Genomic DNA, 23,865 nt, shown 5'->3' with positions numbered 1-23,865 from the left:
GTTAGCCCCGCTCATCATCTTCCTCGGAGGAGCAGTCAGAGAAGCTCCTCCTGCTTGGCCCTCCCTCAGTCAGTCCCACCGCCCAAGGTGCCTGCACAACACCTGCTCCCTCTGTAGAGAGGCAGCTGCCCTGTGGAAATCAGAAATCAGGCCTAGAAGTGAAGAGGCTGTTCGTCTACTTGGCCTCGCCCCAGCAGCGTGAGCCTGGACAAAACGCTTGGCCTCATGGAAACTCAGTGTCTTCATCTATGAGATGGAAAGGGTGTCTCTCTGCCTGACCCTACTGAGTCCTTTGTATTTTTTCACCCATTGAGATAAGTGCTGAATCATCTGGGAAAGTCACAGCAGCTACGAAGACCTAAGGGATTAGATTAAGATGCTTAGGTTACTCCTGGGTCCAGCTCTTCCACCATTTAATTCTGTTTTCCCCTCACTGCTTCTGCCAGGCCCCCACCTCACTCACACTGTCCCTCCTGAGAGTCTTGTTGAGCCTGTGGCAGAACGGTGTTTTTAAGCCTCCTGTCCGTATTCTTTTTTAGTTAATAGGAGACAATCTGTAAATCACTGGCCATTCTTCCAGACTGCATTCCTTGCGCCGTGCAAATCTGCCCTGGTTTTTCTAAGCCAGCCAAGGAATGTCCTCCTTTGCTGAGAGGGTTCCAGAGAATGGCTGTAATTGTAGAGTTTCATGCTGATTGTGAAGCTGCGGTTCACGTTGGAAGAGCTGTGACCTGCTAGCCAGATGGGAACTCTTAGGGCTAGAAAGTTCTCACATACATTTTCAGATCCCAGTCCTAGATACCGGTGCCTTCGCCTTTTAGAGAGAGAAACTGTCTGTTTCCATCACACCAACTTCAGCCTATCCTTGTGATTGGCTACACAATTCCCGACCAGGTCTTATCTAAATGTAAATGCGAGATGACAAGTGGGGACAGTCCTCCACATCCCCTCCTGCTACCACCAGGCTATCAGCAGAACTTTACTTACCTAACATCTTCAAAGGGTGCTCCTTGGTTTGACAAATATATATATATATAGTCTTAAAATAGCGAACTTCCCTAGAGCCCTGAAATCCCTTCTGGGAAATGGTCTCTATAAAGTGAAATGTCATTCCAATCCAGGCTCCAAGTGTGAAATTCCTGTGTCCCCTTCCTGCTCACGGCAGCGTGATGGGACAGAGAGAAGCCCAGGCTCCGGTGGAAGGCTAGAGTTTTAGTCTTTGGCAGCCGCTGACCCAGGAAATCTGGCCCAGAGCCATTCTATGCTCTGTTAATTCTTCTGTGAACAGGGAATGCTTACATTCATCTTACCCATAGGCTTTTTCTGACTATGTGAAGCAATTGTTAGCTGTGTAGGGTAAGCAAATAGATATTATTATTTATTTACTTGTAAAAGATACAAATTACCATATTTTGCCATGTATAATGTGCATTTTTGCCCAAATTTTTGAGAGAAAAATAAGCATGTGCATTATATATGGGCAGTACTAATTCCATATCTATATACATGTTTTTAATTCTTTGATTTATGCTTATGCATTAAAAGTGTAACCCTAGAAAACGATAGTGATATCCATATGCAAAATAATACCCTGGGATATGATCCTCAGTTTTATTTCAAAATATAAATAAATAAAAGATGGAATTTAAAAATTGAAATGGAAGATTTTTTCCTGAAAGTTTGGACCAAAAATGTGGGTGCACATTATACACGAAGCACATTATACCCAGCAAAATGTGGTATATGGCATTCATTTATTACATCATTTCATGTTAATATATTCATCCTTAATAGATCTATCCGCATTTATAAAATATATGTTTCTAGAAGTGTTGTCCTATTGGCCATTTATTACAGATGAGAGAGAGGATGGTGGTGGCGGTGATGGTGCTGACGGATGTGTGGACTTCGTCTGCACCTCTCCCTGACCTAGATTTCCCAGTTTATAAACAGAGCCATTCTTCCAAACGCGCTGCGAAGGGATCCTTGGCTGATCTGATGCGTGCACAGCATTGCATCCTTCATTCTTTCTTTTTTGTTGTTTTGTTGTTTTGTTTTTCTGAAAGCACTGTTTTTATTTTTAAAGAGTCCTAACCACTTCAGTGGCAGGAGGAGTGGGAAGGTTCCTTTTTCAGTCCAGGGGCCTCCATAATGTTGGTCTGTTGTTAGCAAACACACGGGCAGTGGAGTCGTGGATTTGGTAAACTACACAACATTTAGTCTCTCTCTGCTAGGGCAACAAGGCGAGCGTCAACCTCTGCTTCTGTAAGAATCCTGAATTTAGGATTTTCAACTATAACTAGTCCAACTTCTATTTCTGAAGGTTTGAAATCAATTGACAGGACCGTAGACAGGCATGTAATTGCAGTTTCCACTGTCTGTTCCAATGCCCAGTCAAATGTCTTCACTTCTCTTTTTAAGAAAGCTGGCTGACTCATTTGTTTTACTCCCGCTGCAGTGGCTTTAAACCACGGAAGTAACCTGCAGGATCTCACTTGTACCCCTGAGGGCCTTGTTCTTCATCTCCACCAATTAAGATCACACAACAACCGAGAGGCCTCATTTCAGCATCCTGTGTGTAGAGCCGAGAAATACCAGCAATTCTTTACACAGCATGTCCACGGGAATCTCATAGCCACGCTTGTATTTCCCATTAGCTGCCTCATGGCGTGCCCTCTGCACCTGGGATCTGCTGTCAGTGGTCCTTCCTGTCACCACAGCCAGTGTTTTCAGTTATCTTGAATAAGTGAGTCACTGTGCTGGAATCCAGTCATTTGTCAGGTACTTTCTTCTGTGTGACAGCTACTGCACAGTCTTTCCCTCTGACAGCTACCCATGTCAGGCCACCCTGGTTAATAGCCTTAAAGGCATATTCTACTTGGTAAAACTGGCCTTTTGGGTGAAAAAATGGTGATGTGGCGGTCACAACCAGGGCTGGAACCACAGGACATGTTGGTACACCCTGTACTTCAAGAACAGTATCTGGGCCCCAGAGCTCCCACACCAGGCATACCAGCCCCTCCAGGAGTTGCAGCGACAGCTGCATCCTTCATTCTTTAAGGTTGCCTGGTGACCAGAGCTGGCTCCTGCATGAGTTGTTGCAAAACATAGTGGCCAAACATGTCACTGAATACTGCGACAGGGAAAATGAATACAGGTTGCTGCCTTGCCTCAGCTCCATGTCTCCTCACTTAAGGCAACGTAGGTTGCTTTGCAGATGTTAAGCTCACGAGCACTCTGCGTAGACAGTCCTGGTGGAGATCGCCGGTGCTCATCTGGGTGCATAGCCAAGGCACCAGGAAGATAAAGCAGGTACGATGGAAACCTGTGGAACTGAAACACTGGGCAAAGGAGGTCAGCCTAAGAGGAGCAGCTTGACTCACCCAGCCAGTGTCGTGCTTCCTGGTGTGGCTGCAGGCTGGAGGAGGTAATGCAGCTCTTACCATGGAAACCGAACAAAATTAGGGCAGAAAGGGTATGCTGAAAACCAAAGGGGCATGAAGACCATCGATGTCAATGCAAAAAAAGAAAAAAAATAAAAGAGGAAGCTGAAAGTTGAAGGCAGTGAAGGCTGGAAACAGGCAGCAAAAGACCCAAAAAATAAAAGCTGGAAAAAAAAATCAGTTAAGATGACATGCTCAAATATTTTTTTTTCTCTCAACCACACCAGCAGTGAGTTACTCAAAGACAAAAGTGTGAAGAGCTGGGAAACTCAAACAGGCAGTCTCCCCTCAGGGCCGCAAGCCAAATGCAGAAGTTCCCCAGCTCAGAGGAGCCGGCGCCTGACAGTCCTGGCTGTGGGCCACAGCCAGGTGACGTGTAATGAAAGCTCTTTCCCTGAGCTAACTGGATCCACAGATTGGAATGTTCTCTTTGTGGTACAATTCTTTTTTTTTTAATGTTTATTTATTGATTTTAGAGGGAGAGAGGAAGGGGGGGAGAGAGAGAGAGAGAGAGAGAGAGAGAGAACACAGAAACGTCAGTTCCTTGTTCCATTTATTTATGCATTCATTTGTTGATTCTTGACCGGACCGGAGATCGAACCTGCAGCCTTGGTGTTGGATGATGCTCTAACCAAACGAGCTACCCGGCCGGGGCCTGTGGTGCAATTCTTGGGTTAATGATACAGAAGCCTTGGGCATGAAGCAGCATGACAGCAAAGGCCATTTATGGTCAAAACTTTCCAAAACTGCTGTGGGCAAGATCAAATCAGACACTGTAATTTTAGTTTCTAGCTTCTTGCTCAATACACATGATGAGCAAGGCGTGGCGTTAAGTGCAGGTCTGTGTACAGTTCCTGGAGGAGGGTTCCACCATGGCGCAGCCCTTGCCCCAAGGGTTTTCTCTAGGCCAAGTGCACACCTAGGGAACATGCAACAGAAGCGGTTTATATTTAGCTTTGGAAAGCCTACAAGCCAGACATCAGGAGAGCATTTTTCTCAGACAAACATTATTATAGGTCTTCAGATCCCCAAGCCAACCCTCAACATTTTCTTTGGGCAAAAATCTGTCTGAAATACAATGGTAATATTACCAGAGACCCTAATTGCTATGTTTAGCAATATGTCTTTGGGAAAAATGCATTCAAGGATCCAACTTAGACACCAGGGGTCATTTTCCCTCTATGTAGTCTGAACACCCTGAATGATTGCCCATCCTTCTCCGCTTTTCATCTGCAGCAGAGAAATGGACACTGCCTTACCTTTGTACTCCAATGGGGGCTCATGCAAGAACCATGGGGATAATGAAAAGTAGGCAAGGCAGCGCGGGACTCCCAAGGATATGGGAGTGGGGAACTGGGTAGGGCCTGGCCAGCACAAGGCCAGTCCAGGCTGGCTCCTGATCGCCCCCCTGTCTTCAGTTCTGTTAGTGTCAGGGGTTGTTCTGCCCTTTCACCACCTCCATGCTTTCATTCCTTCTTGTCTGCCACGACGTCCTGGGTGCCTGTTACATCAGGCACTTTGCTAGGCACTGTGCAGTTCCTGAAATAAACAAGACATAGGTCTTCCCCTAAGGAATAGAGCTCTTATTAAAATTTGAACCCCAGATGAGAAACACTCATTTATCTCCAGTACTTGGGATAGCATCTGGCACATAGTAACTACTGATTAATTTGTTGAAGGAATGAAGGAGCTCACAGTCATGTGCGATGGTGACCATTCTTTCCCAGCATGGCCCTTCCTGTTCTGACCTTGTCTTTATAGTCTAGTAATGTCAAATTCTGCAGACGTCACTGAGGGGATTTGCTGCCTTGGGACTTGGCTCGTGGTGTTCTTCCTGCCCAGCATGCCTGTCTGAGTCTCTCCCTTCCCAGCTCTCCCCATATCTTTCCACAAATCACTCCCATCTTAAAGTTATTAATTTATTTAACAAATATTAGCTGAGCTCCCATTACATGGGAGGAACTGTCCTAGAAACTGGAGATTCGGTGATGAACAGAAAACCATGGCTTCGTGTGTCCCCACCTCAGTAGTGTAGCCTATCGGGAAGACAGGGAACGGGGTGACGCGGCCAGCTGTGCGGTGATGGCATCATCAGTGCTGTGAAGGGAAGGAACAGACGCCATGAGCACATAAGCAGAGGGACTCTTCCTGGTCTGGGAAGTCAAGACCTGCTTCCCTGTGAAGGGGTGTTTAAACTGGGGGAGGGGGAGGGGCGGTGGGCAGGGATTGCTTTTGAGGCAGGGAAAGTGCTACGAGCAAAGGCCCTGTAGTGGAAGGAGCAGAACGTGTTTGAGAACTGAAGTACGCCAAGATCTGGGCCGGGCTCCACCATCTGAGGAAGCCCTCCTCCTTTTTGCTCCCGGGAATATTTTTGGCACTTGCTTGGGGCGGCCATGATTCTCTCTTCCTAATTCCATCATCACCCTGCATATCGCATTGTCATATAGTTTGTATGTGATGAGTCTGCCTTCCTGTGTAGGCCACAAACATTTAAAAAGCCACGATTTTTTAAATTTTATTTTTCAATTACAGTTTACATTCAATATTATTTTGTATTAGTTTCAGGTGAAAAGGCAATCATTTCTGAAGTCCCAACACTTGGTGTAGCATGAGGTGTAGTTGAAGGTGATTGGTAAACATCAGTCATATAAACCAGTGAATTCATGCATTGAACCAAGCTTTTCATAAGAGCAGGTATTAAAGCGACAGTGAGCCCCACATGGTACTGCCTGAAAAATACCTGAAGTAAAGCTTGTCCATTTAGTCAGTTAAATTCCAAGCCACAACCTTTCTCAATCAGGCAAACCAGGGAAGGGCAAGAGCCTGTAACGGTATCGGAGGAGCTTTCCTGCTCACCTGACGGAGTAGGCCCAGAGTTGGCGAGGGTCAGGACAGGGTTTTCTTAAACCGGCAGCAGCAGGAGCAGCGGCAGCAACAACCAGGCATTTTCGGTTGCTCTCACACATGGAGGAGTGTCCAGGCAGTGTAATTTGAACGGCCACTGGTTTCATAACCCAGTTATGTTCTAAAAGAAAATTTAGGGGACTCACACAGGGCTGCCAACTTTTTACTTGAATAAGGTCATTTAAACAAAATCAGTCTTGTTATACCATAAATTGATTTTTTAAAGCCCCCTAAAGGGAAGGCTTTGAATCAAACACATTTAGCTTTAGGAAAAATGTACTGTTTTAGTCTTGATTGGTATTGGTTTGCTGGGACCCAGTGAACTTTTTCTGAGGAATTTGCAGTGATGGCTGGGAGCGCCTCGAACCACCTGCCAGAGCAGTGAGTCAGGAAGCACGGTCACTGACGGGCGTCTGGGAGAGGCCGCCCCCACCAGGGGAAAGTCTGCACCTTGAGGGTCCAGCGGGTGGGCAACCTGGGTTTACAGTCTGCCACTTGAAGAAATTTGCTCTAGCAAAATGGTCAAAAGCAATTCAATGATATAGGATATGTCTATACCTCAAAGCCTGTTACTTGAACTAAACTTGAATTTTCAACTTCTAAATACAAGATTGACCTGCGTTGGTTTGGTCTTTATACTGTGGGTTCGTTTGGAAATGACACTTCTCAATCCTTCAGCAATTGTTTCTCTCCAAGGTGAGCAACTTCAGTTCTCAGAAGGAGGGTTCACCTCTCAGAGGAGGGGGAAAAAGGCAAGGCCAGTAACTGAGGGAGTTTGGGTCCTGGAATTTAGACATAGAAACTGGCTCAGTGGGTAGATGTCACTAACATGAAAGTTGAAACTTAGGCTTCTCTAAGGAGAAAAATATGCATTTCCCTTAAAATACTTTGAGCAGCAGGAAAAGACAATCCCATTTTCCACATGTCTAATCTCTCTGGGCCACTGTGGGCATTGGTTTGTATACCAAATATCTAAGTGGGTGAAATCTGCTCTTCTTTAATTCAATTAGGCTGACACGAATGGCCGGCTGAGAAGAAGAGCCCAAACGAGGATCGCTGAATATGACTACGAACTGAGTTCGCATCTGCAAAGGCCATACATACATGCTGCCCATCAAACAGGTACACACCAAGTTCCTGTTTAATTTTGCATTGTCACCTGCTAAAATTTCATTCTGCATTCTGTACCTGGAGGTTGTGTGCTGTGGCATTGGACAGCATTCTGTCGGTCTCACTAGTCCTCTGTGAAACCCATGATCACTAGAGCAGGAAAGCTTAGAGAAATGCCTGCCATTTACTCAACACCCCATCCCCATTCCTGCATCCCAGCAGACTGGTGGAGGTTTTTGAATATTTTGCTTTTTTTCACCGGAGTCCTGTTGTTGCTCATGGGATAGGACCGAGAGGCAGATGGCAGCTCACACTGTTTGAGGTGTGCCTTTGGGTAGTCCGGGGACGAAGAGGGACAATGGCAGGCCTAGGCCAGATTGGGGCCAGAGTGGTGATCATACGCCAATCTGGGCATCCTAAACAAAGGGGACCCAATTAGGGGGCAAAGTGCTCCTTCAGGAAAAGAAAAAATGCCCAAGCTAATTCCCCACCCGTGCTTCTCTGTACAGGAACGCTAAGGTATCAGAGTCTCAAGGAAAAGTGAACGGCACTCCCACCTCAATCCTATAGTGGTTCATGGCTCAAAATTTCTTCTCTGCTTCAAATGCGTGTAGATCAAAGCAAAGGCTGAGAAGGGATAAGCATCCCTGTGCAAGGACTTGCCCTGTTGCCTGCGGCTGTCGTGTTCCTTTCCGATGGAAGCCTGGGAGGCTTTTCCCTGGAAAGGTCTTTTCCTGACCCATCCTGTGGGAGAGTTTTGTGTCTAGGAATGATTGTCCAGGAGGTGCGAGAGATCCTGCCCAGAGCTGTGAGAGAGGTAGGTGGTGTCACCTGCAAAAACGGAGAGACGCTGCAGAACTTCCTCATGGTCGATAAGGTAACCCTGGAATACACTCCTGCCTGCAGAGCTATAACCCCGTGTGAACCCCCTTCTGTGACATCACAGTGTGCTGGGACATCCAACCAGGAAACAGGACAGTAAGAATTCTTCACCGAGCTGGGGAGTAAGTTGGTGTTGATGATCCCACACTGGTCACAGGTGCCATAAAGCAGTCCCGTAGGGAAAGAGAAAAAGGAGTATGCACAGTAAGCATTGGAGCTCAGCGGGTCTGGTGGTCGGAGGCCACCCTGGGGAGGTCTCCGTAGCGGGAGCACCCTTACAACCACCGAACATTGTGAGAAATAGCAACAACAAGCTTTGATCAGACTATGTCTTGCAAGATGGAACTAAAATGTATGAAAGTAACTTATCTCACATAATATCATTTATGTCACAGGTGGCAAACACAAGGCCTGAGGGCTGAATCCGGCCCTCCACCTTGTTTTATCCGGCCTGACACCTTGTGTTTGCCTGGCGGCAGCGCTGAGCTCCTTGCCCCTAGTTAAGGAGTAGTTACATTTATACAGTCCTACAATTACATTCGGCCCTTTGAAGGCAACCTCAAGGCTGATATGGCCCCTGGGGAAAATGAGTTTGACACCCCTGATCTACACGATCATTAAAACAATGTGCTCCTCCTTAGAATGACGGAAGACTGATGTGTTGCAGCCTGTCAAGGCCTGGCAGCTCCACTCTAGATTCGGGGAGACGGGAGAAAATGCACGGAGCTGTGGATGCTTGGTGTGCCTTTATTCGTGGGTGGGCAGGCCACGCCCACTGCAAGCTGCATGTCAATCTAGTGAGAAGCCCCTACCTGCTTAACTACCAGAGATAAACAAAGCCGGCTCAAGCCAAAAAATTATATAACGTATATTCATCAGGCCCCTCCAAGGCTATGGGAACACTGCTTCCCTTAGTTACCCAGACACCTGGGTGGGGAAGCCAGACTGCTTCCCTTTACCCTACAACTGAAGTGTTGATTTTTTTGAGCAGCTTTTCCAACAAAATTGTATGTTTGACTTTCACGGCACAGTCATAAAGTGGGTCATTTTTATGAGGATATTCATGAGCCTCATCGTTTTTTCCCAAGGGCCTGTCTTCATTCTTTGATGTTTATATCATTCTCTTTTGAAGGAATGTCGCCATCCTCGTGGATTAGCTCATCAAGGGACCTAAGGCTGCCATCTCCTCCCTGCCTGACGCCTTCTATGTGATTTGAGTAGTTTTCCAAGATCACATCTGTGAATTCTGTGAAATCCCACATCTTTGCGAGCTTTGCAATTTTACCCTGCTGCCGATTTGCTTTACGTTGCATTCTTATATTCGATGCTGGGAGGGAAGGCTGATTGACATGGGGATTTTATAGTAATCAAAGAGATGTTTGAGTGAGACAAATTTGTAATTTGTCAATTCAGTTTCAAAGTATGTAAGAATCAGTGGGAGATCTTATGAAAATGCAGATTCCGATTCAGCAAGAATGGGGTGAGACCTAAGTCCTGCATTTCTAACCTGCCTTCTGGTGATGCCAGTTTTACCAATCCTGCTGCATTTTCATGTCAGGCCCTTCTAGCTACAAGCTCTTTGACAACAAACACTTAGATGATGGGGTCTGGACAGCCTGCTCGGCCTGGGCTGCAAGGCCGAGGGGCAGAGGACGGGTTACTTTCTCCTGCTTCCCAGGATCACATCTTTGATAAAAGAAATGTTTTGTCTTCTCTCTCTCAAACCTGGGCTACCACTTCACTTGAGAAATTTATTTTTGATAATAAAGTACTGAAGTTTTCAAATAATTTACTTAAATATTTTATATTTACTTAAAGTATAAACTATATTCAGAAGTATTCGTATGATAAAGTCACACTCTCTTACATTTTCATTAGCTTCCTGGGGTGAGAGAATAGAGGGAAGGCACAGCTGTCTGTCTCAGGAAACAGCCTTGGGAGTGTGTCACTAGGCCGCTAAGGTGGGGGCTCGCGGGGTTACTCACTCAAGCTGTGGCCCTCTCCTAGAACACTCAGGAAACGGATTTCTGTGTTTTTGTGTAGGTGACCTCTGCCCAGGGCCTCATGAGTCTCGTTCAGCAAAATAATTAGTTCTCTCCCTGGCCCAGTATCTTCCCATTCCCAGATGATTTGAATGGAGGCAGTTTGGATTATTAGCAACAGGAGTTCCAAGGGCCACACCCCACTTCCCCCAGGAGAGGCTACAACCCAAGTTCATTCCTGGGAAGGCAAGTGCAGAGCCCTGGGAAAGTAGGGGGTGGCATTCTTGTTCCAGACAGCCAGGTTCATTTCTCACCTGAGAAGCAAGTCACGCCAAGGCAGCATTCAGTGTATAAATAAGTAAAACCAACAGGAGTCCAGAGTGGAAAAGTTGCGATTCTCTTAGTAACAGGACCTTAGAGAGATAATGATCTACGGAGACAGCACTAAGGCCACACTCATGCACAGAATCCATCACACCATCTCCACGCTCTTTCTTCTCAGGCTGTCTCCTCAGGATGGTCTTCAATTGCTGGTTTAATCCTCAACATTGTGGAATCCCCCTCCTTTCCATTCACAAAATATCACCTGTATTCTTTCTCATTAAGGACACAGGGAACGTGGCTCTTGTTGTCCCATGTTCTTTGTTAATTGTAAAATAAGCAAGAGGTACGGAGAGCCTCTTGCTTTCCTGGCTCCCACCCATTCACACGGGCAACTTGGTGGTTTTAATTGCCACGCCCAGAGATGCAGGGTGCTAGGAACGTCACTGGGACTTCCTGGACGTCACATTGTAGCAGCTGCTGGAGATCAGACAAGATACAGTCTCTCCACTCTATGCCATTTCACCTCCATCTAATGTCCCTGTCTTTATAAAGAAATTGTCACTGAAGCTAAAACGCAAACTAGAAAAGCTCATATAAATGTTGAACTCTGTGCTGCACGATTGCTATATCACTTCCATGTGTACTTTGCAATGTTATACCACAATAGGTAAAGGAATGGCTGGATCTTTAAAGATGTCCACACAACCAAGCAAAGCTGGAGATTAGTCATGTCAGTCAATGTTGCCACAAACAACTTTTCTTTATGCACCGAGACCGGGGATCGAACCTGCAACCCTTCAGCTACGGGATGATTGTTCAATCAACTAAAGCACACTGGCCAGGGGTCTTTCTCTTCTTAAGAGGAGAGGTGACCTAGCCAGATAAACTTCTCTTATCTGGAGTCCTGTGCTGCTTCTCCTAAGTTCCTCGGGGCCGGGCAGTGACGGAAGCTCAGCGATGGAAGGTGGAGTGGAAGGGCTCAGGGCTGACACTGGGGTCAGGGGGCCACAGGGCAGCAAGGGCCGTCATCTAACCCTGCATGAGGCCACTGGGGCTTTCTGGCTTGTTCACCCATCTCTTTACCTGGCAGGTTTATTTATTTGTTTTAGTGATGATACGGGAGCGGGTGGTTATATTTCTTGAGCCTTATTATTAGGTGTACTTGGTATAAGAAAAACGTACACAATAAATGTAAGCACTGCTTTAAACAAAGTCCTAACTGAGTCTATATAAGGATGATGTTCATCTTCTGAGTAATTGTTCATTGAATAATCTGTATGTGTTTTTTTAAGATTTAATGTTATAAACGACTCTGCCATAACTTAGTATGTAGCTACGTTTTACTCATTGATCCTATTTTTCTTCAACCATAATGTGGCAGGAATTGTCATTTGAGTCATGCAGAGATAAATAACACCTGGTTCCTGTCTTCAGGTACCTTACAGATAAGACAAGTACACAAGAAATAATGCTGTACGCTGCAATGTGAGAGGTACCATGGGTGCATAAATGAATGACCCCATCAGTTCAGAGGAAGGAGAGGGGATACCTGGACACTAGGAGTTCACGGATGGAAGGGAAGTGGGGAGACAGAGACAAGTGACATAAGACCCTGCTGGCCTTGGGGGCTGAAGGTAAGACTGATGGAGGGAGGGAACCACAGGAGGCCTCTCGGGCCTTCCTTTTTCTCATCCACAGTATCCAATTAGATGCTGAGTCCTGTTGTTCTTACTTTGGCAGTATCCCCTGTTCATCATCTCTCCTCTTTATCCTCTTTATTCTTTCCATTTTATCCCTCTTATAATGACCTAACTGGCCTGCCAGCCACCGGTAGAATTGTCTTCCTTTAAAACAAAACAGCACAGATCCCTGATCATACAATCTCCCTTTCTCACTTCTGGCTCTTCATTGGCTAGACTGTTGTCAGCCTCCACAATCTGGATGGAATCTGGTCTTTCTAGCTCATTTCCTAACACTCTCACACCTGCCCTTCCACCCGGAACAAGCTGAGACCCTTCAAATATGATGTATCTGTGATGTGACCCGGCTCATTTGCTCACCACTGGCCCACCAGCCTTTTTTCCTGTTTCTCACACTGGCCAGCTTGTTTCTGCCTGAGCTGGTTTGGTTTGTGCTCTCTGTCCGAAAGACCCATTGGCTGTATCTCAGCACCAAGGCCTTCCCTGGCCACCTTAGCTAAACAGTCTCCACATCACCGGGCTTCACTTTGTAAGCTTCAGGGCCACTGTGAGCGTGTATGGTGTCCTTCTAGTAATAGACAAAGATGCTCCCTCTGGCCGGTACAAGCCCCGTCCACCCCTTGGGCTGCAACTCTGTGCAGAGGACACACTGCTACCTTTGGTCCCTAACCAAAATTGTCTTGTTTATTTGCCTGCTTGTTCTTTGCCAATATCCCCAATTAGCTGTGTGAGAGCAAAAATTTTCTATGCTTTTCAAAGCTGTGTCTTCAGTGATGTGTGGCTTTAACTCCAGGGCTTAGAATATTGTACGAATTCAATAAATATTGGTCGAATGAATGAATGAATTCTGTGATGCCTGGATTGATCCTGTCTCTACGATGTCTTAGGCTTCTGAATATGCATCTTCTCTCCTCCAGCAGACTAGGAGCTTCTGGAGGACAGAGAAGGGGCCTCGTCAATCCTGTGTTGTTTAGTACAGACTCTGACACATCCCGGGTCTCTAACAAGAATGTGTTTATATTAGTGCCTGAGTTTCTGAATGTCAATGAAAGGAAGAAAAGTGGTTCTAGTAAAATAAGGAAGTCTGAAATAAAGGAGAAGTGGTTCTCTAGGGGAAAACATGAGTTCAATTTTGACTGTGAGATGTCAGCTGACCAGTGAGATGAAGATGCCCAGAGGTGATGACAGGGAGTGTGGAACCTGAGAGCAGGTGGGGTGGAGGGAAGCTGCGGACACGGATAATGATATTAAGAAGGGAAAGGTTGGCAAATGCCATAACGTACCCCTGTCTTCTCTGCTTAGGCCTACTCAGTCAATAAACCTTTCTTTGCTCCATACTCTGATGTCTTGATTACTGGCCTTTCCTTTGAAGCATCGGGCACATGAAACTTGTACCTGTAACAAATGGTGAGCCATAGCCCAGAGCTACTGTCCACAGTAGATGCAGGCCCAGCTGGGCACCCTGCTCTGGTTTGTGAGTCCTGAGAAGCTGTCAGGGCTGTTTTGCCTCAATGACCAAGGAGGGGGACCTTGGCCAGTGCTGCTCACCCTTGGTAGGTGTCACATTTGGAGTAAGGAAATGATTTTTGACTCGGCAGCTATCTGTGTGCTCCTGAGCCCTATGTGGGTCGATCCCCTGGCGACTTCAGAGCTGTCTTCAAGACCTGAAGAAAGGATTCATCACCCTTACCCAGTCTCTGACCACGAAGCTCCCAGCATGGCCCCGAACACCTAACCCACGATGTCTTGTGATTTTGCCCTATATAATCTGTAACCTACCATTAGGGAATTCGGGCTTTTGAGTATTAGCTCCCCGTTCTCCTGGATGGCACCATTCAGAGTAAAATAGCCAATATTTCTGTACTACAAACAGAAAAAAAAAATAAAGAAAAACATAAAGAAGCAAAAGGTTATGGACGCAGGTCATAGATTGGGAGCCTGAGACCCAGTCTGGCCTGTAGGCACACCCTGCTGCCCCTGCCCTGACCCATGGTACTTTAAAAACCTTCAAATCTATTGCCTACCTTCCAAAATTAGGAAGCCCTCAAACAAATTTCAGATTTCCGATTCCCTGGAAATATCAGATCTGGTGACATGGTGCCAAGGGGTGGCTCCCCCAGGGGGCTTCGTATGCCCTCACATCTCTGCTCCCTGTTACCTGCCTGGCTCTGCAGGCTTTCTGAGTTCACTTGGAATGAGAAGCGAAGAGGACACCGAGCACTTCAAGTGGGGGCTGTGGAGGAGAGAGAGGGCCTGTGATGCTTGAGTGGACTGGGAAGAAGCAGGAGGAGGGTGCGGGGCAAGCACAGTGCTGAAAGTCAAGTGAGCAGAGCGGATCAGCGAGGAAATGGGGAGGAGATGGAGGAGATGGGAGGAAAGTGAGCGTTAACAAAACAGTATTGATTTTGATGACTGAAAAATTACCGATAGTCTTATGGTACACAGTGGTTAAGAGCATGAATTTCAGCATCAGATAAAACTGTCCAAAATTTGGCTCAGCAAATTCGGGGGAACTATAAGGTCGCTTGTATAGTTATACAGAACACATTATTTTATTCTTTACATTCCAACAGCAAAAATAACTTCCTTATGGTTAGTTTCAATTCTGCTTTAATCACTTTGTCCTGCCCCCCGCCCCCAAGCAATTGTTCTTATAAATGGTTTTTGCTAGTGCAGGTTTTCTTAGGACGACGACTTTTAGGGCTACAACATAGCAGAACCTAATAAATGGTCAACTATTAATACACTTTTCTGTCTACCACTCAGAGATTCCACCCCCTCAGATCTCTCTGAAATGCTTTGTATTTTCTTTTTATAGATTGATGTATTTTTCATGTTTAAATAGAGAAACACTGAGTTATAAAAAATGAAATTAATTTATGTTCAAAAAGCCAGCCCGGAATCTAAGTGGGGTTTTTAAATGTCCTACTCAGCAGCTTGTTTAGAAATCCCTTCTTTTCTCCTCTGACTCCCTGGTTGTGATGATAAGTTTGCCGTGGGGGCGAGCACTCCCTGTTGCACTCACGTGATTGGTTTGACTCCGAGCTAAATGAGTTCTTTAGAGTTCGTAAGTTGTTACAGCCAACCCTGGATGTTTCAACAGCGGACCACTGCTTTTAGATCATCTTCTCTCTGAGGAACTCCCTACGCTGAAAGCAGGAAGAGAATTCTTTTGTTTTCTGGTAAAAGTTTTTGAGAGAAATAGTCCATTTATTGTTTTCTTGGAAAACTTCTTTTCATAGTCATGTTTGTAAAAAAAGTTATTGTTTTTTCTTATGCATTTAAAGAAGACCAATGAATGGATGGATGGGTGGAGAGATGTGATTAAAAAAACAGAAGAATGTAGTAACTGGGGAGTTTAGGTGGTGGGTATATGAGTGTTTACAATTTTTTTAACTTTTCTGTGTGCTTGACAGTTTTTGCAATAAAGTGTAGGGGAAAGAAGTCCTGGTCCCAGACACCTAAAACTGCAATTGAAGTATCGTGTCAGCAGGGGGTGGCACTGCTTTGCCGATCAGACAGGCCTGTGCTACAGGACCTGGAATTTCACACTTGATTTAGCCAAGTGGAACTTAGAATAGCTGAATTTATGCCAAAGTGCTTGAGGAGAATATTTTCAAGTAATTTTTAAGGAAGCAAAGTCTTAAGTATAATTCGGTCCCTTTCTGGCCAATGCTCAATTACCGTTATCTGCAAAGTCTGGCACCTAGCTCAGTCTCTTCCTCCCAGTAAGTAGCTACAGCTTGCTTGGACTTGGACTTCACCTGCAAAGCACCCGGACTCATCTCAGCTAGTCAACCCATCGCTGTGCCGTCAAGCTACTTAAACTGAGCAGAGAGCTAAAGAGTAAAGACATTTTCTGCAACAGTGGTGTCTCTCAAGATGTACAATCCCTTTCACTGCCCTCCCCCCACCCAGAGGATTTGTCTTTACTGTTGGAACTTCAGAGTTGACGTACTACAGTCCTTATTTTATTGCATTTCCCCGTCTTTACCCTCACCTCCTTTTCCATCCCACCCTCCACAGCAATGGCAGCCACTCCAGTGTGTTTCCTATATATCCTTGGATGTCCGGGCTTTCTGGGATATGGCTAGTGTTGTTTTTGAATGTGTTTTAGTCATGAACGTCTGCTCCTAGTCTGATGCATGGAATTCCTTGGCCTGTGTCTTTAACTTTTCCTTCTCAAGTGTGGATCCCCCAGCTTGGGTGACCACAAACTCTGCAGGCCCCCTTTTGAATCTGTGGGAGGTTTCCTCGGAACTTACACCAGCAGTGGGGTATAGGATACTCATGGCCTTAAGTTCATGACATACTGCCAGGTGGTCGGTCAGCTCTAACTCATAACAGCAACGCACGAGGCTTACTGTTTCTCTACATATCCAACACCTGACATTACCACACTTTCTAAATTTTGCACTCTGACTGGGGAAAAGTGGTATCTTATTGTTTTAACTTGCCTTTCTTTGACTAGTAACAAAGCTGTACATTGCTTTCCTATGTTAGCTATTTAGATTGCTCCTTCTGTGAATTGTTTGGCCCAGTTTTCCCTTGGGTTATTGGTCGTCCTCAGGATGAAGCTCTAACTTTCCACGGGAGGCTACTTTATTCTTTCCCAGTGCTCTCAAAAATAAAACCAGTGAGACCAACGCTATAACGATGGCTTAAGATAGTGATAATTATTTTCTATTTTAATGCCTTGTTGGCTTCCTTCCTAGGGCTAATTACAACTCAAAATTGTATTATGTTGTGTATTTACGTGAGATTTACTTGTATCTGACCAGTTTCCCCCACTGGAGAATATACTCTATGAGGACAGAGACTCTTTCTGCCTTATCTAATTGTTCTGTCTGTGCACCTAGGAAAGTGATTAGTACATCGTAGGTGTCTGATAGAGAACTATTGATTATGTTCATTAACTGAACATTAAGCTACACATGCCAGGTATTTAGTTGGCCCTGGGGAGTCACAAGACACAGTGACTGCCCCCAAAAGGAGCTCATCCCTCACCTGGGGAAGACAAGAATTCAAAGAATTGCAACAAGCTGTGAAATGTGCTAGTTCAACTGGAAACTTGCCTCGGTCGAGGACTCAAACCCTCCCATAGAAAATTCCACTTACACAGAGATACCTGAAAGCTAAGCAAGGATTCTAAAGCACACAAAAGACAATAATGAACCATAATTTTAAGTAGTTTTAGAAAACTGTGCTCTTCCCATGTAAGGCAGAGATCAAAACACAACAGGCAGGGAAATGAGCCCAAGAGTTGTCCTCTTTGCAAGAGAAATGCAGGTGAGGCAAACCTCTCCTCCAGGGACCTGATGGAAATTCAGCTGGAGGGCTGAGCTTCCACACCATTGCAGGAGCCTGCTTTTCCGGTTTGGGGATTCTGTTTTTTTAAATCCATGTCAGTGCCTGGAGTACTACCCACAGAATAAACTCTTGGACAAAGATCTAAAGCCGAATTTATCCAAAGCCCAAACAATTGCCAGCCACACCCATTGGCTAAAGACAGTTTCTCCCTTGGCAATCGTTTTCATAATGCTCAGTTGCAGGCTGTTTTATTCCCCTGATCTGATTATAAAATGTCAGTCCCTGCCACATCAGATGCCACAAGGAGAGATTGTCAAGTCTGCGACGCTCACTAGGAAAGAAATAGGAGCCTCTTTCACCTTCTCCAAGCATTCTTTGCCACCAGGCTTAGTCGCTCTTGCTCAGTGGACGAGTTGTAGTTCCCAAGAAGAGGCTGCTTCCCTGTGTTGTGGGCTCATTTATTGTGGGACGTGCAAGGGACCCAGGAGCTTGCCAATTGTGTTCTGCAGTCCCAGGGTCCCTAGGGCATGAGGGGGACTGGAAGGACATTCATCTCCTTCCTGAGCCAATCTCCTCCCAAAGGGGAAAGGACCTAACTAGAACGGAAATCCATTTGCTGGGTACAGTTAACCACTATCCCATTGCACTGAGAATGTTAAACTCCAGTGGTTCCTTGCTTAACTCACCTGCATTTCCATGGGCATTTCCTAACACAGGGATTTGGACATTAGCATTATTTTTCTGAGAGGGAGAAACCTGAGATAACAAAAATAAACGGGAAGTTTGGCCAGTGTCTTCAATCTTACTAGAGTACAATGCTCTGACCTCTCCACGCCTCCGAGCATAAACTGCCATCGTAAGAACATGAGTACATTCATTCATTCATTTGGTCGTCAGACATGTACTGAGTTACTGCTCTGTGCTGGAGAATTGGCTGTGGACACAGTGTGGGGGCCGGTTGCTGGGTGTGTATACTACAGGTGAACAGGACACTAAGTGTAAGGAAGGTGGGAAGAGGGGAGGACAGGTGGTTCAGAGAAAGGCAGAAGCCTCTGCGAGTTCAGTGAAGGGCAAATGGCTCAGTACGATTAGAGCACCGAGTGTGAAGACAACACTTAGATAAGGGGCCGCTCTGAGCTAGATAACAGCTCTGCCTTCTCAGCTGCCTCCCCGTTGTTTCTCGTGCATACGTTCTTGCCAGTGCCTGACGCGTCCTTTCAGAATATATGCTCACGCTGTGTGTGTGCCCGCACCCCAGAGCATGTCTGCAGTGGGGAGAAGACTCTTGTGGGATCTGAAGCAGTTCCCACTTCTACCTGCACCCCAAGTCCCAGGAGCAATTTGGGTGGCAAGCTGGTTAATTATTTTTGCACACCAACTGTAAAGTTATATTTCTGCTGAGGTAGTGGGTCCCCTGTAAAACGGTCAGTCATAACAATATAGAGTTGAGTAATTAAATTAGGTTCAATTATAAAATAGTTTTTAACAAACAGGGGGCATCTGCTGGGGAAGCTTTTCAAAATGTCCCCACCTTATGGCCATCTCATTACTAATGAATGCAAACAAGCCCCTAAGTGGGACCTGGATGCGTATTTAGAAAAAGTCCCTCAGGCATCCAGGTGCACATTCATGGTTAAAGTGAACTCATCAAGACTATTCACTTGCAGAGAAAAGGACATTTGAAGAAAATTCTAGATGAATTTTTGAACATATTTATACAGGGGTGGGCAAAAGCAGGTTTACAGTTGTCATACAAATAAAAATACAATAATTAATAAGTAATAATAGTACAAAAATCAAGTCTGTTTCACAGATGCAGAACTGTAAGCTGACTTTTGCCCGCCCCTATACTGGCTTTATTCTGATGATAGGGGACAGAAGTCAGAGTATTTTAATAAGAGTCATCCCCATAACATGTCCTAGAAATTTATTTTTTGGTATTTTTCCATTGGATCCTTAAAGTTAGGGCCTTCATTATAATTAGGAAGGCCCGAGTAAATTCCCTCTCCACCTTTATTTCCTCTTGAACAGACCAGCACATGAATTATTTTCTGGCCTATTGGATCTACCTGGAAGATGTATGGTGCCTGCAAATTTGAGTTGGTGAGATCAGAGCTGGCTTTTTATTATTAATGACAAGTCTGGACAATGCAGCCATCGCTCCGATCTCATGAGGCAGCAGTAAAGTCCGGTTGGGGAGGCCTTGCAAAGAACGTGCTGTGGTTTAGAGAGGACCTTAGCATCTTTCTCCATGGTCTGCTTGGTTGGGGCCAAATCACAAATAATGTATTAATGAGGATATCGACCCACAGTGTCTGTGGCGTTATAGATGAGACGAGACAAATTCACACGGACTACAGAAATCCTGTGGAGGAAAAGGGATGACACTGGAGCTCTCTCAGTGAAAGAGAGGGCCGGCCCTGTCTCTTGCCTGGACAGGCTTTTATTGGGTTTACTTTGCATAGGAATACAGGGTGTAAAGCTCATCAATCATTGTCAGGCAGAAATGATCAAATAATAGATAACATTCAAAGAACTCTGAGGGCTTATTCTGAGTCAGGGTCAGATAGCCAAAGGGCTGTAAAACTTTGGAGAAACAAACTCATTCCATGCATGGACCCTTATCGTTTAAATTGAGGGTATTGGCAAAGCAGGTTTCACAGGATTTTATGCATTCTTTCTTAGGCCTGATTGCCCTTGGGGAACCCGCCCTTTCCAGCACAGGGCTGCACCCACCTCCAGCACTGTTTCACGTTTAAGGCATTGTTTCAGGTTTAAGTCGGGCAGGGGAAGTAAGGCAGCCAAGAGATTAGGAGACTTCTTGCAGACAGAATGAGGACTCAGGCTATGTCAAAACCAGGGGGCAAGGTTTCCATCACCCCCTTTTTCTATAGCCCCCCAAGTCCTTCCCTGAGGGGCCGCTTCACAACTGTGCCTGTCTTAGGTCGTCCCTCCTTTGAGGAATCTTACCCCTCATTGGCTAGCCGGTCATCTGCCTGGGGCCAAGCAGGATGAAGTGAAAGGGGGCAGACGTGGTACCCCTACAAGGAAGATAAGCTTTGTCTCCTAAGTGGCTTCTGGTTCCAAGGTCTTTTTACTCAGCCTTAGCCATGGGGGGTTACAGTTTCTGAAACCAGGCAGGGCAGTTCCCAACAATGTATCAAGGAAACATTTTTTGTTTAAAGAAGCCAGTTGCCAATAAAAGTAAAAATATATATAGTAGGTATGGTTAGTGCCAGTGAGGACGCAGAGAAGCAGGTGGATTCAGGAGATGGAGGCTGCAGAACTGACAGCAGCTGGTGGACTGACTGCCTGTCAGGAAGCAGGTGGGGGAGGAGCCAGAGGGGACGGCTGGGAGCCTGATTCAGACTGCTGGGTGGACGTCAGCTGACCATCTGATCCACTAAATGCTGCAGTTACAATTATGGCATAAAGTCCAATGACATTTACTTTGATTTAGAACCATAGAATGCTATTCTTATCTTCATGATCTCTGCTGTACATTTATTAAAACAAATAGAGAAGTAAAAGTAACTCTGTACCGGAATTAGAACTTTTAAAAGGGCTTTGGTCAGGAGACTTTTGTTTTGTGATTTATTTTTAACATTTTTAATGAAAAATTTCAAATATACAAAATAGAGACAATGGTGATGAAACCCATGTACATACTGCACTCAGATTCTGCAGTTATCAATTCACGTCCAATCTTATTTTCCTTAAATAAAGGATCCTCCCTGACAAGGGAATTGAGAGATAATTGACATATAACACTGTTTAAGTTATACAACATGATTACTGGACGCGCATGTATATTGCAGAGTGACGACTGCAGTGAGGTCAGTTAACACATAATTACCTTCTGTGTATGTGTAGTGAGAACATTTAAGATTAACTCTGTGGGGTAGGAAAAGTTTCTCCTCTATCTTTATAGATTGTTCTGTCTGGTTTAAGAATCACATTGACGTGGAACAGATAAAAGGAGAAAAACCCAGGCTTAATTTTGTATATGACTTTGCTCCAAAAGAAGATGAGGGCCCAGAGACAATCAGGCAGTTGAGGCTTATCTGCCATCCAGAGGTAAAGAGAAAGGGATTGGAGTCTGGGACTTCCAAGGGGAGGGAGGCAATTTGCAGGAAGACGGAAAAAACCAATGTTTGGTAAACAGACATTTGCTATGCCAGGTGGAGACAATGAGACACAGAGAGGACTTTGAACAAGCAGGCCTCGCTGAGTTCACCCCTCCTTTCCTCACTCCCCCACCCCCTTCCACCTTCCACCCAACCCCTTGTCGACTACACCTGGATCATAGTCTTCGAGGTAACCTCTGCTGATAGCTCATCTTCCTGAAACAGGCCCTCTATCTAAATTATTTTAGGCATTTAAGGGGGAGGTAAGAAGCTCTTCCTGAGTCTTTTGTTTCTTAAAAATAATCAGCCTAAAATAATCCTCATGCCAATGAGACATATTTTGGGGTGGCAAAACCCTGCTTCCCTACAACTCTCTTAGCATTGTCAAGTTTACAACACAGCTTTGCTAACTGGCGTCACCTTGCTGCAATTAGATCCCCAGAGCTCACTCCTCTCAGACTGAATCTGGGTGCACATATACTTACGACTGTAACAGCCTCTGGATGAATTGACGACCCCTGTATCATTCTGTAATGACCTTCTTTGTCTCTTGTTAGAGTTTTTGACTTAAATCCCATTTTATCTGATATAAGTACAGCTACCCCTGCTTGCTTTGGCTTCCATTGGGATCTTTCCCCATGCTTTCACTTGGAGTCTGTGTGTGCCCTGAAGCTGACAGGTCTCTGGTAGGCGGCAGAGATTTAGGCCCTGTTCTTCTTCTTCTTCTTTTTTTTTTTTTTTTTTACCTGTTCATACACTCTCTGCCTTTTGATTAGAGGATTTAATCCATTTTTGTTTAAGACAATTATTAATAGGCAAGGACTTAATAATGCCATCATATTGTTTTCTGGCTATTTTATATTTCTCTTGTTCTTTTCTTCGTTTGCTGTCTTCCTTTGTGAACTGATGATGTTCTGTACTGGTATGTTCATTTCTCTTCTCTTTACCATTTTTGTATCTACGGCAAGTTTGTGCTTTGTGATTACCGTTGGGCTTATATGAAATGCCTTATAGACATAACAGCCTGTTTTTGGCAGCTAGCAACTTAACTTCGATCATTTGCGTGTACAAAACTCTACCCATTTATGTTTCTGATGTTATAATTTACCTCTTTTAATGTATGTACCATTAGCAAATTATTGTAGCTATAGTTATTTTTAATATTTTTTCCTTTAACCTTTTTCCTAGAGTTAAGTGATTTATATACCATCATATTGCAGTAGTAGAGTGTTCTAATATGGACCATATACTTACCTTGACCAGTCTGTTCTGTAGCAGTGCGCATGTCTTTAAACTGTATGAACTAAGCCTTAAGTCCATTATGTTCCGCTTTTGAATCCTTTCTGAGTGGTTGCTTTACAGCTTTTGAAACCCTTAAGGCTTTGGTTTGCATGACGAGAATCTTAAAGACACACACACACACACCTTTGAGTACGATCCCTCTAACCACAGAACCGTGTTTCTCGTTTGGCCTCTAGCTCACTCCTTCACAGTAGAGGACCAGCTGCTGTGAGCCCCAAGGAGTGCAGAGGCATTCTGAACTTGTAAACGTGGCAGGGCGGGGTGGGGGGTGGGGGAGGAGAGGTCATGGGGTCAGGGTGTGAGCTGCTGAGAGCTTTCCAGGGTTTTGTTATGGCTGAGACACAGACACACTTGTTCCTGCGACAACTGGAGTGTGTGGGTGGGGGAAGGGAAGGCTTACACACTAAGCCTTTGGCTAGTTTCCCCTTTCTTTCTCTCTCTGACATGTGAGTGGCTTTCTCTGAACAGAAAGAATTAAGTATTACTGTTGTTTTACATTTTGTTTGGGAGTTGGACTGAAAAATATGTGATAACTCATGGGATGTTAAAGCAAAAATTAACACCTCGGTAATTTTCGTGTTCTTTTACAAATGAAGAAACTGAAGCTCGGGGAGGTTGTTAGGTTTTGGCTGGGTCTCACATCTAGTGACACACAGAAACCAGAGACAAGCCCGGGTCCTCGTTCCTCCTTTCTTCACCTGAGCACTTCGATGCACATTTTACCAGGAAGAACTGGGGCCCTTTCTAATGAGGATTTAGTGATGCGCACACAAATCAACAT

General features: G+C 45.2%; 1 protein-coding gene and 1 pseudogene across 1 annotated transcript in view; one reads left to right on the top strand and one right to left on the bottom strand.

The window, feature by feature from the left end:
* Positions 1-23,865, top strand: part of MYRFL (myelin regulatory factor like) — an 80,114-nt gene that overhangs the window by 25,602 nt on the left and 30,647 nt on the right. Inside the window, 3 exon segments of the mRNA XM_053919758.1 lie at positions 7,358-7,469; positions 8,225-8,435; positions 12,795-12,900. Coding sequence (XP_053775733.1) covers positions 7,358-7,469; positions 8,225-8,435; positions 12,795-12,900 — 429 coding nt within the window.
* LOC112319114 (proteasome subunit alpha type-6 pseudogene) lies at positions 2,217-2,951 on the bottom strand (annotated as a pseudogene).

The sequence above is a fragment of the Desmodus rotundus genome, chromosome 3 (genome assembly GCF_022682495.2).
Source record: "Desmodus rotundus isolate HL8 chromosome 3, HLdesRot8A.1, whole genome shotgun sequence".
NCBI classification, from domain to species: domain Eukaryota; kingdom Metazoa; phylum Chordata; class Mammalia; order Chiroptera; family Phyllostomidae; genus Desmodus; species Desmodus rotundus.
This window is presented reverse-complemented; position numbering and strand designations above follow the sequence as displayed.